At 35.2% G+C, this 19,244-nt stretch overlaps 1 protein-coding gene across 3 annotated transcripts; it reads right to left on the bottom strand.

Annotated features, from left to right (window-relative positions):
* Positions 1–542: 542 nt before the first annotated feature.
* Positions 543–18,972, bottom strand: Rip11 (Rab11 interacting protein). Of its 3 annotated transcripts, none has more exons than XR_011033411.1 (8): positions 18,384–18,972; positions 5,197–5,341; positions 3,267–5,125; positions 2,308–2,462; positions 2,086–2,246; positions 1,735–1,770; positions 1,486–1,595; positions 543–1,240 (listed from the first exon to the last, which is right to left on the bottom strand). XR_011033411.1 is itself a non-coding variant. In XM_068298475.1 (6 exons), exons 1-6 carry the CDS (start codon positions 18,412–18,414, stop codon positions 1,234–1,236), a joined length of 2,358 nt encoding a protein of 785 aa, XP_068154576.1. In that variant the 5' UTR covers positions 18,415–18,972; the 3' UTR covers positions 543–1,233. The 3 variants fall into 3 exon arrangements, 1 of the variants encoding a protein (XP_068154576.1); XR_011033412.1 differs by having other exon boundaries at positions 4,416–5,125; XM_068298475.1 differs by lacking the exons at positions 1,486–1,595; positions 1,735–1,770.
* Between the last annotated feature and the right edge of the window lie 272 nt (positions 18,973–19,244).

Raw genomic sequence — 19,244 nt, 5'->3', positions numbered from 1 at the left:
ATTGAACACCATAAACAATTACAGCTGTGTTCACGGACTTAAGCTTTGTTAAATCATTTTAAAAAACCCATAATTGCCCCCTTAATTTTTAAATTCATAATATGTATATGTTTATATAGAATAAAATTACTATCATTTTGGAATAAACAAAAAGCCTCAATTTTTAGAAATGAGCAAAATATTAAAGAATATCAAAGAAGTTAAATTCGGCTATGCCGAAGTTTATATACCCTTGCAGTCCTTGTAGACAGCAAGCAGCGCTGCCGGCTGCGAACTTTTTCGGTTTTCATATGCCTATATGCCATTTAACAAAACCAAAGTCAGAAAACTGAATCTTTAAAAAGGAATATGTATGTATGTGAAAAATGTTTGAATCTTTGTTAGCGTTTACTGCATTGTTATTTTCGTGAACACAGCTGTATGTTCTTCACTTGCATTGCCTGTTTATGATACTCGAAATGCTTAGGTGGTGCTATTTTTATTAGCACAACTGTACACTCTAATGGCGATAGCACCAAATGGAATAAACCAAAGGCTTTAAATTGTATTAAAAATCTGTGTGTTTACTGTTTTATTGTTTTGTTTAAACGGTTTATCCAAATACAGGTATAAATATAAATATATAAGTATAAATCATTTTTTATCGACATTATTTTTTTCTCTCTTTTTCATCATCGTGATTTTTTTTCAACTTACAAAACTAGGACATAAATAAATTAAAAAAAAAAAAAATGTATTACGAAAATGATGTAAAAACTTAACGCACAATTAAAAGAGGACACATACATACAAACAAATATATGTTTGTGTGTGTGTGTGTGTGTTTGGGGGAATTCAAATTGGGTAAATACTTTTCAATAATTTCAATCAATTGTCTAGCAAATTGTTTTTCGTTTTGTTTACAATAATTAATTAATAATCTAAAACAGAGAATATCAATTTTACATTACAATATAAAAGTTGTTTAGGATATTTCTTTCATTTTTTTTCTTTTCTTTTTTTTTAGTTTCATTTTGATACAATCATAATTTTGCTTAGCGACTAAGTAGACGTTTAATTTTTGTAAAATTTCTTGAAGTTTTCGTTTTTTTTTTTGTTGCTTAAGATCCTTAACAAACAAAAAAACTAATAATAAGAAGAAAGAAAGCACTTTATTGTTCCGGTTGCTGTTTCGCAATAAAAGGCAACTTGGTGTTTGTTTATTACGTTATCCTGTTCCTGCAGATCTGTTCATTAGCCGCTGCAAGAAGAGAAAGTGGAAAAAAATTAATAAGATTTCAAAATTTTCAAGGTAACATGCAATAAAAACAACAACACGCAGATAAATATGTAAATATATATGTATATAATAAAGATTCCTAGTCTAAAAAGGATGCATGGAATGGTGATTGGTTATTAGACGAATAGAAAGGATTGATAGATGGAAAACGATAGCGAAAGCGAGAGAGAGAGAGAGGACGACAACAATTTTCATTCTTCTCTTACTTTTGATTCTTGATTTTTGCATATTTTGCCATTATATTTATGTTAATTTCATCTTGTTCATCTGTTCATCTGATCATCATCAACATCATATCCTTGATTATTATCGTCTTCTAGTAGTTGTTGTTGTTGTGGCGATAGTTGTTGTTTGTTGGGTTTAATTATTTGAGTGCTTTTCTTTTTGCGTTTGTTTTTTTTTTTTTTTTTTTTTTTTCTTTTGGTGTTTTACAAATTTACAGAGTTTATACTTACTTTAAAAAGTCATTCATATTGATGTAATTTTTATAACTAAATAAAGAGAAAATACATACATAATAGAAATGCAATTTGATAAGTATAAATAAGTAAAATGCACAAACAAACAAACTTAACATAAACAAAAACAATTCAAAATGTTAGTTACACTTTAAAAACATGCGTGTGAAAAGCAAGCTCTAATATACAACATACACAAAATACAACACATTGCAATTATCTCGCCCAGAATCATTGATAGATGCCAAAAATACTATCAACAATCCTTGGGCGATGTTTGATTTAATGGGAATTCATGAAACATTTCATCTCCATTCCAGACTAATCAGATGCCTGGCACGCACTCACCTCTTGGCCGATGTGGTACGTGAATAGGGATTTTGCAGTATTTTTGGATGGGTTTCCATAACACGCAATAACAGATTATCCAGATAATCCTCTAGCTCCTTGACTCGCTGTCGCTGCAGCAGAGCCTCATTCTCCATTCCATTCGCAATCAGCATCAGCTCCTGTAATGAATAATAATGTTAGACTCTGCTGATTGGATAATAAGGACTGTTCGTTGGTTACCTCTCGCGATTTGCCTTCATATTTTTTGGCTAATTGGGCAGAGATCTCCGATCGTCGTTCGGCATGTGAACTTCCAGACTTCTCATGGCCAATGATAATGCGTTCCGTTGACTTGGGACTGGGTGAATTGCTCTCACTATCATTATTATGTTTATCTATAAAACAGAAAGAAGTGAGAGAAATTTTTTGAGCTATGAGGCAAGAATTCTTTCAGATTATTATTATTATTATTTCAAAACTAGTTCCGGCGCATATGCAAAAAACACGAAAGTATATGGCAAAATGAAACTGATTTAATGCTTAACACGATAATGAATAACAAAAAAAAAAAAAAACAAACACATAATGCCTAAAAGGACATCTTGAAAAAAGAAATAAGTACACTTATATTTATGAAACTAGTTCATATTCGAAATCTTTTCAAACGAAAAGTTGAAAAAGTAAACGATAGATTTGAAATAAGTTCCGCTGGCGGATGCACAACAAAACATGTTCTTTTCATTATTCCTTTATGCAAAATAAATAAGAAAAGACAAAATTAAAACAAAACAAAAAAAAAGAAACAAGGACGATAACGTAATGTGTGAGGTAGAGGACATGATGGAAATGATGATATATCTACCTATACATAGGTATGTATATGTGTTTAGACAGACGACAATGCCATACGAGATACGAGATGGGGAACAGCTCAAAGGACTAAGAGACAGAAAGTATATAGAGGGGGTGGGGGTAGTGAAACTAGTTTGAAATTGCGACTACATGGATTGGTTTTCATGTATGGTAAAAGGTGATTTAGGGCGGAAGGCGGGGAGGAGGAGTTGGAAGGATTTTTGCTATTATTATTCCTTATTCTTCTTCTAAATGTGCTATTGCTATTGTCAAATTTTCTGTTATTGTTGTTGCAGATCCGCCAGCCAGAAGCGCCTCCCTCTTCCACTTTTCCTGCCGCTGCTCACCTCGCTTGTGGCCATATTTGAATTTTCCCAATCGCTGCTGTTTCTCGCCACGTCCATTGGCCGATAAGCCACCACCACCGCCACCACCCAGTTCCTCTTTGGGTGATTGCTCCGGTGTGAGAATGAAATTGGCTTCCAGTTGTGAGTTCTCAATGGGCTGGGCAGCAATAAGCTGTTGTTGCTGTTGCTGCTGTTGTTGTTGTTGCTGTTGCTGATGCTGTTGCTTGGCAAAGCTAAGAAGTCTTTGATCCTCTTGCCGACGTTTGATATTCTTTTGCTCTTCGAGCTCACGCTGTAGGGCGTCTTCTTCATCACGTAGCCTCTGCTCATTCAGACGCAACTCCTCCTCGAGGCGGGCATCTTCAGCTTCTCGCAGGCGGCGAGCTTCTCGTTCAGTTTTCTCATCCTCCTCAGCCTTTTGTTGCTGCGACAGTTGCTGGTTAGATAGAGCTCGAGGTTGGGGTTTCGGCATTGGTTGCTCCGTCTCCTTGCGTTGCTCATCGTCGGTGTCGTTGTCATCGCCATAAATGGCTGTGCTATTCCTAAGCTCAAATTGGGCAAAACTGGAATTCAGATCCTCGAAATTACGTTGCTCCACAACGGGTGAGAAGAGCGAAGTTGTGATTGTTGGTGCCGGCACTGGCGGCGGTGGACCTCTTGGAGCTTCTTTTTCTTCTTCAGCCTCGGAGCTCGATGATGATGATGATGATGTTGATGTTGTCGATGCTGAGGTAACGGAGGAAGTGGATAATCTAGTTTTTGTTGGTGCCTCTTCAATTGTTGCGGGTAAAGGCACACGACTCTCCCAGCTACGTCGTTTAAGAGAATCACTATTGCGAGCATCCAAGTCTAAATACAATTTGCTTGCCCATTCATCGTTAGTTTGCTGCTGCTGCTGTTGCGGCTGCTGTGGTTCCTCTTTGTGCTTTGGTGGCGAAGGTGACGGCGGCGTCGGTGATAGCGGCAGCTGCTCTTCCTTTTGCCTAGGCGGCTTTGAGGGAGGCGACGGCTGCGGTGGCGATGGCGTCTGCTGCGACTGTGGCTGCTGTGCCCGTACACTGAAGTCTAGCTCAAGCTGTGCCATCTCCTTTACATTATCAAGCGGCATTGCCTCATCGTCATCATGCAAAGTCCTTGCATCCGGCTTACCTCCATTCATTTTGGCTGCTGCTGCTCCTCCTCCTCCATTATTAAGCAATGGCGATGGATTTCTTGGTGCAAAATTGGCCAATGGCGCCTGTAAGCCTCCTCCTCCACTATTTCTTTGTATATTTAGAGAACTACCTGAACTTTTGTGCGATAAATTATCAAAGACAAATTCATCTTCATCCTCACTGATGACACCCGGATCAGCTTCGCCGGCACGCTGGCCTTGACCACGCCTCCGGCCACCCGTCGAACTGGTGGGTGTGCCCAAGCTAGCGAATGAACCACTAAATGAACTATTATCATCACCGCCATCCGATGGATGTTTCTTTTTCCCTTTAATATGCAATATCGAGCCGGCAAACTTTTTAATGCTCTTCCGTTTCTCGCCCTTGCCAATGGAAAACAGACTGCCGCCCACAGAGCTTGCCAGTTGGCCAATTGATGATTTGTGCCCAGTTTTGGAGACATCGTTCAACGAGCCCGATTTGACAACAAACGCAATACGAACTTCCAGTTCGCCGCGCTCTTTGTTCTTCTTCTCTTTGCCCGGTTTACTCTCCAGCTTAAACCATTTGGCCCTGGGTCGATCATAGACATCCATTTCGTTTAATGGCAATGTCGCCTGGCCAAGAAACTCATCAATGCCCAGATTATTACGATGCAGACATGTCAATGTTAATTCAGCTCGATTTCCCTGATCCGGTATTTTCCTGTACAAAAGAATTAAGAAATGAATACAAAAGATAAAACAAACTAATATTATTTTGTACAACAAACTTACAATTCGCATTCCTCATTCCAGTTAACAGTCGGCTCGGCCTTGTCCTTGACCGATGTTTGATATTTCTCTTTGCCCAGGGCAATGGTAACAAAGCAATTGTTGGTGCCATTTTTGCCTTTGGTTAGCAATCCGCGCGCTCGCTGAACTGCAAATGAAAATAAAATATACAAAAATATATATTAATAAAATTAAATTACAATTCAATCATTTAGCTCAAGTTTATCGCAAATAGTAAGATAATTATATTTTCTTATTGGGAAATATTATTCCCTGTTCGACAAATTAATCGTTATTTATTTACTTTTTGTTATTTTATTATTCGATCAAAAAATTTGGCCCTCTTTGGACCGAAAATACCCATTCAATGGTAGTTGAATAATAAGATCTTTGACCGTTTCAAATCAATTGTCATTAAGCCTACTATAAGAAAACTTTTTTTAAATTAAGTTTAACCCTGTAGTGCATGACTTTTGTCGTTTATATAATTGTTAATCAAAATAATAATAATTTGTATAATAAATAAAAATCAGGAGGTTTTAAGTAGGAGCTCAAGCTGGGTAGCTGGCCCTTACAGAGCGCCAAAGCACACCAATTTTAAGCTTGTTTTTGGACTCTTTATTGTTCATTGAAAACCATGACATTTTCATGGCGCCTAGGGGTATGCAATCTTCTTTCGCTCCATTTAGTTGCAATTTCCAACTCGTTTTAGCGTTGAAGACATGGGTATGGCCAGTTCTAAGCAAAGTCTGCTGATGATAGAACTTGAATGTTCCAGACAATCTGTTCACTTTTTTCTGCTGACTCAAATTTCAAAAAGACCATTATCTAAACAGATATAAAAACGTTTAAGGATTCCGTTCTATGATTTAGCTGACAAAACTTGCAGTAGGTTTGGTTCCTGAATGGCAAGGCTATTCACTGATTCCAAAAATATTTGTATATGCATTTGGGTATATAGATTAAAGTGTACCAAAAAGACTCAATTGCCAAATGTGAACAAAATGCATTTAAAGTTTAATTAAAATTAAGTTTAAGATGATTTATATTTATTTCTTTTGTTTACCTACTTTACAAGTGTTTTAAAAATATTACAAAGTTTCAACGAACACAAAAGAAGCAAATTAAAAAAAGAAGTTCATTCCCATTTGCCACTTTTCTATATTTTCGTTGGTTTGTTTCTTTCTGTCGTTGTTTTTTGTAAAATAAAAAACATTGGCTATGGGCGAATGACTTAATTAAGTAATTTTGATTTGAGACGACGACGTTTTCGGTTGCCATTTCCGGCAGCTGTGTCAACAGAACACACAACCAACCATCCGACCCCACCAAACATTTCGTTGCCCCCCTCCCCCAACCTTTACTCTTTCCTCTGCCGTTTCGCCTATGCGAAATGTAATACAAAAACTTAAAAAAAAATTAATAAAACATTCGTCGCACGAGTGACTCACATTTAAAACAAAGAAGAAGATGAGGAGCGAAAAACAAAAGGCAACACAAACCATTAGAGTTTCACTCATGACCTCGAAGAGTAACCCGGACAAGAAGCAAAAGAAGAAGAGCATCCGGCACTTTGCGATATAAACAAAAAGACGATGGATGAAAACCACAAACCGAAAACTCACTGCATAAACATTTTAATATTTTGAATGATCCCCATCATTGTATTTGAAATGAGTTCCATTTATCCAGATACATATATGCATAAGAATAACAAAAGTTCAGAGGAGAATGTTATTAACATTTCTTTACTTTTCATCTAGTTTAAAATGTTTTTAACTAAACAAGCAGTTAATGCCTTAGTTGAAAAGACTGTAGGTCACTGGCTAAAAGTGAGTTACTAAGCACAACAAAAGCAGGATCTAGGGCAGTAAAATGGGGGAAATTTGCCCCTTAAAGCATAAAATACACATTATGATATTCATTGATTTCAACCAATTTATAACATTTCGTATGACTTGACACTCTATCAACAATGTTTTCTTCGAAGATTGTTATTTGGGCACAGTACATTGCAAAAGTTCTTTGAATGCTTCAAAAGACGCATTTCTGGGCTGCTTATTGCATACTTTAAGGGGCAAATTTCCCACCTTTTTACAGCCCTAGATCCGCCTAAGCAAAACAAGTAGAATCTTAGTGATAATTAAAGTTCTATAACGATTTAAACACAAATATTTTATGTCTTCTTCGAGAGTTGCTTTTAAATGATACATTGAATAGGACATTTGGAATGTTTTAGTCTCGGTTACTTATACCTAACAAAATATAAAACAAAACACTTGCCAGCTTTGCAGCTCTATTGTTCAGTAGGCTTAGTATATAATTTGTTAAGTTTCTTAATATTTAATAATGCACCTTTATTATATAACTTATTAAATTAAAAAATTTGAGAAAAAAAGAGAGGGCTTCCCCGATTGCTCCAACCCAAACCAGCTAAAACTAAAATATGAAACAATTTTTTTTTTATCTAGAAAGGGTTTTCCCATGCAGTAGATGATATGCAAATTTTTATCTAAACAGCTTGAGCTAAATAAAGCTACTTTTTAGACAATAAGTCAACTTTTCTAACGATCAACAATATAAAATAAGTGATTATTATGTATTTTGTGTTCTTATACATACATACATATACATATGTACATATACATATAATCTCTACAATATTAATCTGAAATTGAAAACGCGTGTTTGAGCTTTAGTGGCATCATTTTAAAAAGAAAAAAACTATTTAAACATTTAAAGATAGCTCCGAATAACATATCCATATTAAAGTAAGTTTAAGAGACTAAAGGATTATTATTTGCAAAACCAGAAAAAAATTCGAAAAATTAAAGTACATATGTCAATCAAATATACCAAACACTTTAACATTAATCGATATTAATATTATTTTACAGACGAATCTATATAATATTAAGCGGATCTTTTTGGTAGGGTAGGGTAGGCTTTTGATCCGCAGTAATCTGCAGAGATCTAACATCCCGTCAGTTAAGTGCGAGATCCTGTGGGATGGCATTCGGTACCTCTCTAAGCTAGAAACCCTTCTTGAAATACTCAAAAAACTGACATTTGATCACATTGATTCATCATTAGGCATTGGTTATAATTTCTGCTAAAGTTTCAATAACTCTTTAACAATTTTGCTTTGACTGAAATGTAGGTCTCTCTGCTTGTAGTTTCTCCTCTTCAATTATTGTTTGTGGGACATTATTTGTCGCGTTTTCTGTTGGTGTGGGCGGCGGGTTGGTTGTGTGGTTGTTTTTTTTATCTTTCGCCGCGTTTTGTCATTGGGATGACGCCAACCTTACTAGGTTGGTTGGTTGGTTGGTTGGTTTGGTTTGGTTGGTCGTTGCTTGCTTGTTGTCATCGCTACAATAACAACAACAACAACTGAAAGCCTCTTCAATTGAAATGTGAAAAGTGCAAACAATTTGGCGCTTTTGTCGTTTTTGCGTTTTGGGTTTTTGCTTTTTGTTTTTTCTGTTTTGTTTCTTTTCTTTTATCACGCTCATTTGACGATAACTCGGGATGCCCATCCCGTGACTCAGAAAGACTAGCAATAATATATTGTGGCGCACATGAAAAATTCGAAAATAGAAATGCCAAAGTGAAAATGAAATTAAAGACATTTTTTGGATTGGATATTCGTATTTTCGGACAGTTGGCTATAATGCCGAGTCCAATGGATTTACGTAGTGGCATTGAAATTCGTTATATTTCATATCTATCGATTGTTATAAGAGAATCGTCCACATTGTATTAGTTTAATTTGAGAAAGAATTTGAAGGATAAGTATAAGACACATCCTTTGAATAGATACTGAATGCTTTAGTAATCGAAGGTTTTCTGACATATGTATATTTGGTTTATATACATACATAGATAGTATCTAGGTATTTATGACAAAGTTAAATACGATTTTGTAGACATTTGAGCCAGACTTTGCGCGTAACCAAATTTGTTTACTACCCAACAATTTGGCGTTTCCAATGTTCCGCTAAGGCGAATTGAGTTGCTGATGTTGGCCATAAAAAAGCAGACCAACTTAACGGTTGGTCGGCTGGTATGTCGGTCGGTCGGTCGGTTGGTAGATTGGTAGGTTGCTCGCCCCTGTTACACCTCCCACTCGTTCAATTCTGTTTCTCTTTCAGTCACTCTCCTCTTTGCCCCATCTTTTCTTTAAATGGTTGCGGCTTTTTGGCGCTGTTAACCATATAAATACATTTGCCCATTTGCCATTTAGCATTTTCTATTTTGGCAAGGTCTGCCCTCCCTCCCCTCTTTCTCAGCCCCATAGTCTGGTGGTCTTGGTCATTATCATATGTATATCCATCCATTAGTCTTTTGCACATTTAAGTGTTGTTGTTTTTCTTACGATTATTATTGACTTGGTATTGGAATTCGAACTGGAGGGGGCAAAAAGGAAAGACATTTGAATACATTTATTTCTTTCTTCTTGTGTCTCACTTAAAACTTACGGGTTTTCTCTTCTTTCGTCTTTCGTCATCTTTCTTCTGCTTCTTCGTTGCTGTTGTTGTTGTTGTTGAGAGATTGTCTTTAACCTCAATTGCATAAAAACACTTGCCAAATTGGCTTAAGTTATAATGTTTATGGCGAGAAGAGAAACGGAAGAAAACAAAAAACTGTTAATGCGATAATAATTGTTTCAGGAGGAGGGGAGAAGGAAAGGAGGGAGGAGAAGGCGTTGGCCACCACCACCCACCGAATCAGCAGCAGCAACGTCCAGCAGCAGCAACGGCGGCGATGGCAGATCGAAAATATTTTCATCGTTTTCTCTTTCAATTTTCACCATTTTCTCATGCAACGATCAACGAACAACAACCTAACACTTTTCACTTTAATTAAATTTTACTTGTTTTATGTTTGTTGTATTTTTTTTTTCTTTTCTTAATCATTATGAAATTTTTTCATTTGCAAATTACGTAAAACGAACGATAGAAAGAGGCAAATTTGTTGCAATATTTTTTTTTAGTTTGTTGTTATTATTTAACAAAAATAACAAAAAAAATAAAAAAAATAAAACAAAACGGAATTGTAAAATTCTTCTCTCACTTTTTTATTAATCGATTAAGTTTTGCAACTAAACATCATTCACGCCATAAATGTATATATCTTAACACATCGACTACCAAGATACCCTCTCATTCGTAAGAGCATCTGTTAATAGAATAGACTCCAGCTAGAAGCAGAGAAAAAGGCGATGGCAACCCAACGATATTAGTTGGCAAAATAATCGATAATAGAAAATAAAGAGATCCGCGTAAACTCTCATTAGTATCAGGAAATCGCAGCAAGATCAACCCGGGGGTTAGGTACATGAAAATGTCATTGTGCAACTCATCTTCACACTTTCCTTTCACTTTACTAATATAGTGAAGTGTCGGACACTTAATCGAATCGCAAACTATTGCCACGCAAAAAGGATCCCTTCAAAAATTTAAATCTGCATCTAGTTAAAGATTTTAGTCATTTTTAGAGAGGAAATTGTTCTTGTATAACGAAACTTTAGCAGTTTAAACAGTAATCAATTTTGGTGGAGGATTATATCTTCATTTTCCCCCATGAAGATCTGCGACTAGTTTCAAGAGAATAAATATTGGATTGCTATGAGTAGGTGAACGAAACAGAATAGTTCATTGAATATGTTGTTCTCTTGCAACTGTTCATAATAATGTTAATAAAAATCTATGTTAATAATATCAAGTGAGCAATTGAACACAATGAGTGAGTTGATTGACTTCAAAAAAAAAGATCCAGCGGACATGTTCAGAAAAATAAGCAATGTTTCTCCAACATTTTGAAAGTGTTATCGAGAACCAATACCAATAGTTATACATATTGGCTTGCTGTATCGATACAACATTTGAAATGCCTTTAAGAAAGCAATTTTGCTTAATTTTCTACTAGATTGCTAAGAATTCTTAATCGATTTTTATCATTTTTGTTTTAAAGAGCATTTCCTTTAACAAATGCGTTAGAGTTGTCGAGACCTTGCTTTCGATTCGATATAGTAAATCTTACCTAAACCTGTGATTATTGTTCTTGTCATTTACTTCATCCCCAAATATTGATACGAAATGGGCTTGGAATTCATATTACTCATTGCAATGGAATTTTTTTTTTTACCAACTGATATGACATAATGATGATATACACATATAACATTTTTTATGATATAAATAAATGAGTCATAGCTCTAAAGCAGTTATCAGAAGGTAAATTGAAGAAATCTTAAAGGATTTGGTTCAGTTCTTTTCAGTTACAATTTTATTTAAGATCTATAACTTGGCTTAAACGCCGCTCGCGTTTTTTGTTGTTTGGTGTTTTTTTTTTATACATATTTGATTGTCAATTCAATTTGAAATGCTTCACATGGCTGGTTTAGTTTCCACACACACACACACACACACAAACACCCCCAACACACACACATTACATACACACACGCGAAAAATGAATGCGCCGCTGCTGCACCTTTATTTGCGATGCGACCCCAAAAGTCAACAATGGGTGGGTTTTGTTTGGCCTTTCCGAGAGACGAACAGACTGAGACGGAGATAGACAGCTAGAGAGAGACAGAGACAGACTACTAACCGGTTGGAGGTCAACTTTTGGGTTAATTAATTTCAATGAAATCATTTCTCAGTTGACATTTTGTTTTCGCTTTTCCCCTCTACGATTTCCGTTTTCATTGTGCACCAGGGAACCGCCATCCCCTTAACAACCATTTACCCACTGCCCATCTAGTTAGTAATGAGTCGTTGACGCCCTTTCACTAATTTTAAAGTAATCCTTTTGGACTTTTACCATATGCCTATATGCATTTAAGTGAAATGTTTAATTACGTGACAATCGCTTGATAAACTTATTTATATTTTGACACATTCTATCATTTCGTATATCTTGTAGAGATTAATTTCTATGCAGATTTATCTTAATTTAAAAATATAAATAAACAACTTTAGTGTTTTTTAGTGTATTACTTAATGATAAGTTAAATTCAACTGTAAGAACATATACTATAAAACTAATCACGTCAAAGAAATCAGAATGATTTTTTCTTTTTTAAAGGGCAAATGTTGCCCGTGTTTGAGACAAGTTACCAAAGCTTTTTAATTATGGGGCCAAAAAGGCCGCCAAGACTTTCTATCATTGTCAGAGTGTTTAACCGACATTCTGAGATTTGATTTGCTAATAATTACTTCTGTTAATTTGATTAATTTAATGTTTATTGATGAACCCATTTCTTTTAATCATTTCGATGAATGTTGATGGAGAGCCAGTAATAAGAAATGATGATGGAGATTTCTTAATATTTTGGACAAGAGCAGCAGCAGCAGCAGAATGTGGCAAGAGTTGCCCATTGAATTGCACCTGCTTGTACTGGCCATGTTTCTCTCCCACTATATATAGAGACACAAACCAGCCACCACCATCACACATTGTATATACATATGTATGTATGTATATGTACTCAAGGCAGATCAACAGAGAGATTTTGGGGAGCAACTGCCTCTTATTAGCATGCATGGTTAGCCACCGCTGCTGTTGGCTCGGCGTTGGCTTTTGGTTGGTTCATCGAAAAGCCATTGGCCTCACTGTTTCTTGGGAGACAACATACACACAGCACAGCAACTAACAATCGCTTCGTCTGTTTTATATCTCAGACTCTCTGACATTATGGCACGCCTTCTCTATACAATCCTTACCCTGCCCAGCCCTACCCTACCCTACCTTACCTAGCCTCAAGAACGCACCAAAACGAAGAAAATGGGAACAAGCCAAAAAAGAACTAAGAAATGTTGAAATAAAATGCGTGAGGTGAATTGAAAAATAGATGAAAATACATACATACAAACATTTGGATGAATGGATAATGATACATAGTTTGCTTAGAACTCTATTTTCTTTTCAAAATTTTATGAATCTAAAGAAGATTATAAAGAAGCAATTTTATGCAAATTGAAGGAAAACGAATTGAAAATATTTTAACTGACAAAACTTGGTGCTCCAATCTGAATGCTGGTATGAGTTTTCCAAGCCTTAACTTAATATCTCAATGCTTGAGCAATTGATTAAATCTTACTAAAATTAGATATATTTTCCATCTGCGTTCTTGGCATTTTATAAAATTAATGTTAAGTATTTTAAAGATGGATGAGTTGGCCAAATGTGGAACTGACTGAATGTTTTTGTTTTGATAGTAATGATGGCTTGCTCATGAGTAAGTGAACAAAATACTGAGCAATTGAACATGTTCTCTGTCAATTATTATTAACATTCTTGAATTTCTTATGGAATCTTAGATGTTGTCTAGTACTCAAATTTAAAGTAAAACACGTTCTTATCAATCATTTACTCATTGTTAAAGAATTTATTTTCCAAATCGCATTATTTGTATGTTATTTGGCTAAAGATAACGAGCCTCGAAGCAATGTTTTGAAAAGGATTAAGAAAAATCAATCTAATATTTAAGGGACACTCTAAAGAACATTCAAGCACATGAATGAAGGGGAAGTGTAAGTATCAATTGACTATCCAGTTTATAACCAGCCAAGTGATTTGTGTCTACTTCTTCGCTTCACTTGAATAATTTTGCGCTTGTGTGAGAGATTTTGAAATGAAAATAAGTTAAGGTGATGTGAAAGGCAATTACAATTTCAAATGGATGAATAATTCTATGCATTTGCCATGCAAAAAAGAAGAAAACTAACAAGGGCGTGGCATTTGAAAGAATCTCGAAAATGTACATGGCGGGGGGGCCAACTCAAAGGGGGTGGGGCGAAGGTTGAAACTCTACGACGACTGTAACTCTAAAGTGGATGTTGAAGTAAAGTGTGTAATCAATTGCGTTAAGATCGCAACAGAGAAAAATGTATGTATTTATGCTGAGTGTGTGTGTGTGTGTGTGGAGTGTATGTACGATCATCAGACCTGTTTCTTCAATTTTAAATGGGTCGTATGGGGAGCAATGAAACGTAACTGTTAAGAGTGCATCGGCAAAAAGCGCGCGGCGATATTATTAAAACGGATCACGCAATAAAACGGCGCACAGAGAACTCGCAGAGAAAGAGAGAAAGAAAGAAAAGAAAACGGGAGAATTCTGAAACCAAACGGTCAACAACAAGAAATGATCATCATAATGATGATGATCTTGATGATGATCGCAACAGATTTTCCATTTCTCTAAAAGCCACAAAGAATTGGTAGAACTTCAAAGCAAACACACACACACACACACACATACACACTGCAGAGACTAGACAGGTTAATAAGGTCCAAAACGATTATTATAAACAGTTTGCTTTTTGTTTTTGAGCTTGTGACATTTGTGACTTGCGGTCATCATCATCATCATCAAAAAATCCATAACTTAAACTTTAGACTGGAGGGCAACAGAGTTGGCACAATTAGAAAACATAATATCTTTATAGGTAGATGAAATCGCCTTCTCTCTCTCTCTATATATATCTCTGTCTTGGCAAACAATAGCCTGCCTTTCGACCGTAAGATCAAAAGAAATACTATTTTGTATACACATCAGGGTGAGGAAGAGGTGATGGAGGAGCAACTGAAATTTAGTTTTTGGTTCCGCTTAAGAAGCCTTAAACGCATTCGTCTCACATTATTATGAGCCACAAACATATTTATCTCAGTCTCATATGTAACGAAACTTTGTGCACCACTCATTAGTTAGTTAGTTAGTTGCTGTGCTTTAAAATCAAAAGCAAACGTGACTCAAACGAAATGAAAAACTTGCGGGACTTTAAAGTGCACTTTCAAACAGAGAAATACAAACACATTTTAATCGTTTTACGATAGCAAAAATGTTAAAGCATTTGAAAATGCCAAAAGGTAGCCAGAAATGGGTGAGAAAGGTAGCTGATATCTTAGCTCACGGGAGGCCGCTTTATAGGACTTTTACGCAGATGATCAGGGCGGAATTTAAAGGAATGCTGCAGCCCCAAAAAATATACATAACTCTTAAATTGAAAATTTCTTTGGGAATCAGAATTTGAACACTTGAAGGTAGAAACAAACCATCTCGCTCCAAGTGATGTATGCAATTGTGGGTGCTCTGCATTCGAGCAATAAAGTATTAGGCTGCTGGCAGCATTTAAGCAGAGCCGATTTATATTTTCTATTACTTGTGTTTTATTTATCCGATCTTAATGAGATTTAGGGATGTGACCTTTTACATTAAAAACTATCTAATGAGTAAACTTCCTAAAGATGTTAACTGCTTCGTTGATTTTCCGTATAGTATTGAAAGATATGATGGGCCGATCCGAACAATTTTCATGGTTTATCTCACGCAGGCTATACACATAGCTGAAATACCAAGTTTTATTTCATTCATAAAGTACACCGACGTACTGACGGACAGGCGGATATATGTACATATGTATGTATGTACATATGTATGTAGCTATGTATATCAGCTTATCACGCTGATAAGGAATATAAATACAGATGTACTTATTATGGTCAAAAACATCTTATTTTCTGCGCTAAAAACATCTGACCAATTTTATATTACCCTCTGCAAGGGTACAAAATATATTTTTGGGCTATACCTTGCAAAATAAAATTCCGTTTAACAAATATAAAATATGTAGTTTGGGTTTTGGCTTTTGCCATTCCTTTTTTTAAGATAAAAAGGTTAGGCACTTTCTAAGAAATGATAGGGGAAAAACCACTTCAAATGACTAAAAATAATGCACGCAATTTAAACATTTAATTTCTTAAGGGAGTGTCAAAAATATTATCTAATGTATGGTAGGTAAATGAGCAACAAACTTCCACAAATTCTACACAATAAATTAAACAAATGTTTTGTTACTTTGTGCTTTTCTTTATGCAATTTGATATAAACAGCTGTCTAAATTTGATTTTGTTTGCATTTTTAGGTTTTTGGCGTACGCCCTCAACATCTCGACATATACAAATATTGACACAAGTTTCGACATTAATAACAATAATAATACATGAAAAGAGAGGTTTTAGGTTCGGATTGAATTTTTTGAGTTGAAAATAGAATAGAGAAAAATAATCGCATATACAAAGTCACACCATGACTTGGATGATGATGATTTGTTTATTAATTGACGTCATTTGACTGAGTCTGTTTTTAAAGCTACATATATGTACATTGTACATACATACATATATACATATATACCATTTATATGTACATATGTATTTATGCGTTGTATACGCAAACAAATCACGCACGGGTAAGCCCCGTTTAATGCAGGACCATGAACTCAGAGCAGCGTCAAATCTAAGCGAGGGTAGGGCGTGGGTGGGGGCAGGTGGTTGCCCTTGATCATACGGAGGAAAAAGGGTGAGTGAAGTCCAGTCTTAAAGTCTTTCACATTCCTTCCAGTGAGAATTTAAATGAAATCAATTAAAAGAATCCAAAAAATTGAGTGTGAACCTTTGTGAATTTATTTGTCTTTAACACTTGGCACACAAATTTAAGGTGAAGGTTAGTCAGAGATAAGCTTTTCTTTCTCATCGTCGAGACCTATGTATATATAATCACTGCACTGAATAGATTCGATTTTTCATTTATTCTCTCAGACTATTAAAGCGACATCAAGTTGTGATGGAAAAAGAAGTTTTTCTTCTTCAACCAGAAGATTGAAAAAAATATTTAAGGGGCCAAAATGAAGGATACTTTGTTGATCCTATCCTATAGACTGTCTACATTGTTATTTAAGTACTGAGATCGTGTTTTAACGAGCAAATTTATTGCTAATACTATTTTATTATATTGAAGATGAGTGGGGGAACCCCACAATGTTTATAGACTGCTTGACGCAAGTCTAGAGAAACAAACCCATCCTACTCAGTTAGTTGTGGGTGTTCACAATGACTTTCTCAATTGCAAAACCGCGATCAAACACTCTGATTTCTTAACCTTTTCTTTAGACTTCAGTTGAACAAGATTTCTTCCACATCTTGTGGGTCGTCATCATTGCGGTTATGTATCTGATTCATTCAAGACTAATAACCGACTTATATATGATTAATAATTTCTTCAAAAAATTTCACTTGGTTTTTTTTTCGAAATGAAATCACATTCGATGTCTAATTATTGACCCATATGGCTACATATTAATAGAATTTGCAGGGTGACCAAAACTAAGTAACAACTAATGGTTTAAACAATTTAATGTTCCTAACAATTCAATTGCAAAAACCAGCTTTGCGATGAGTCATACATACATATGTACATATATTTATTTTTTTCGTTAGCTTTTTTGTTTCTTTTTTTGCAACAGATTAAATATTATACATATACATACATATGTATGTATATACTTAATTATTTTGCTATTTGCTTTCATAATTTTAAGAGAGCGAATTCCGGCGAGAGACTCTTTCTCGCTCTCTTATTATGTCTCTCATTATTTTGATGGAATTTTGATTTCTCATTGACATTCAACCACAAACAAGAATCAGAAAAAAAAAACAAACAGAACCAAAAGCCAGGTAAAAGGCAAGGCAACGTATGCTAAAGAATGCGAATTATGAAATCAAAATAAATCTCAACTAGAAAGAAGAAGAAAACAAAGACACAAAATCAAAAACTTGCAAATAGCAAATAAGAAAAAAGGAACAACAGAAAGAAATACATAATATATATAAGTGTATATATTTGTTCTTCTTCTTCTCTGTGATGACTAAACACGTATGTTCATATAAGAAAGAACGAAAAAAAGTGAGTTTTTATCTTATCAGTTGAAAATGTATTATGTATGTGTACACATAACTGTGCATGGAACAGGAAGATAATAGAAAAAAGGGATGTCATCTTATTGAAATTTAAAATCCAAGTCAAATATTAAAGATCAAGGGACGACACTTTAGACCACCTACAACAGGCAAAGGGCAAACGAAGGGAGAAGCGATGCAAAGAAAACAAATAACGAAGAAGACGAAAAAGTGAAATTTTGAATAAAGTTATTTTCACCAACTAAACACAAACAGCTACAATAAAAATAACAACAACAACTTTGTGTTTCCCTCTCTAGCTGCTTAACACACACACAAACACACACACACACATAGGGACCGAAAACAAGTTTAATTTTTTTTAATGCGATTTATTTAACGGGTGTTTTTTCTTGTTGGGTTTTTTTTCTATGTTTTGAACTCACCCGTTACACTGCAATGTGTTGGACTCCACATGTCGCTCTCTCGCCTGGTTCTTCCTCTACTGTTTGCTTTCTCTTCTTTTGGGTTCCAAAATAAAGTTAGTTCTTTGGAATTTCTATATCTTTCTTCTTTTTTGACCACAAATTCCTTAGCCTGCTAAGCCGTTATTTCATTTCATGCACACACACACAGATATATACGCACGCACGCATACAACCGCGAAAACTGCACGCGCCGTTTTTGTTTTTAAATTGTAAAAACTTTTTATTTGTTGTTTAAAGGGCAAAATATATATGTATATGTGTTGTATGTATGTATTATATATAGAGTACGCACAAACACTTACAAACAAAAAACAAACAAAATATTTATTAGAAAGGCTAGCACAAAAAGTGGTCGTTGGCGGTAGAAGTTTCACATGGAAAGTCGCGTGCCGTACCGTAAATAAACAGAAACCGCGAAAAACACAAAATTCCCTTCAATTTTCAATCCAAGCAAAAAACAATAAGTTTCCGATTTTCCTTTTTTTCGCTATGCGTCTTTAACAATTTCTTTGTACGAACGGCCGCACAACCTCCCAACTTGAAAAGAAAACCAACACTGTAGAGATGGGAATTTTAACGATGGCACCATGAGCGGTACCCGCTATCGATAGACTACCAACTCTAGAACACTGCAAAATAACAACAATAAATCAACCCAACGAACATCTTAATTGGTATCGTTAAATAATAATGTCAATTATCAAATTTAATATTACCATCTTATCTTACTTACTTACTTTTTGTGACGTGGACTTAATCTTTGGGATAATTAAATGTACATTCGAAAATATAAATGACTGAATCAATTTTGAATGCATC

This window comes from Drosophila tropicalis, unplaced genomic scaffold, assembly GCF_018151085.1.
Source record: "Drosophila tropicalis isolate 14030-0801.00 unplaced genomic scaffold, ASM1815108v1 contig_867, whole genome shotgun sequence".
NCBI classification, from domain to species: domain Eukaryota; kingdom Metazoa; phylum Arthropoda; class Insecta; order Diptera; family Drosophilidae; genus Drosophila; species Drosophila tropicalis.
Note: the sequence above shows the minus strand (reverse complement) of the source record. Positions and strands in the feature narration are given on the sequence as shown.

Bases quoted from the DNA above. Each gene is read 5' to 3' on its own strand.
- Rip11 (XM_068298475.1), bottom strand. From the start codon at position 18,414: ATGTGGAGTCCAACACATTGCAGTGTAACGG. The intron at 5,342-18,383 runs GTGAGTTCAAAA...TTTCATTTGCAG, and splicing joins AACACATTGCAGTGTAACGG to TTCAGCGAGCGCGCGGATTG. The intron at 2,463-3,266 runs GTGAGCAGCGGC...TCTGTTTTATAG, and splicing joins CAAATATGGCCACAAGCGAG to ATAAACATAATAATGATAGT.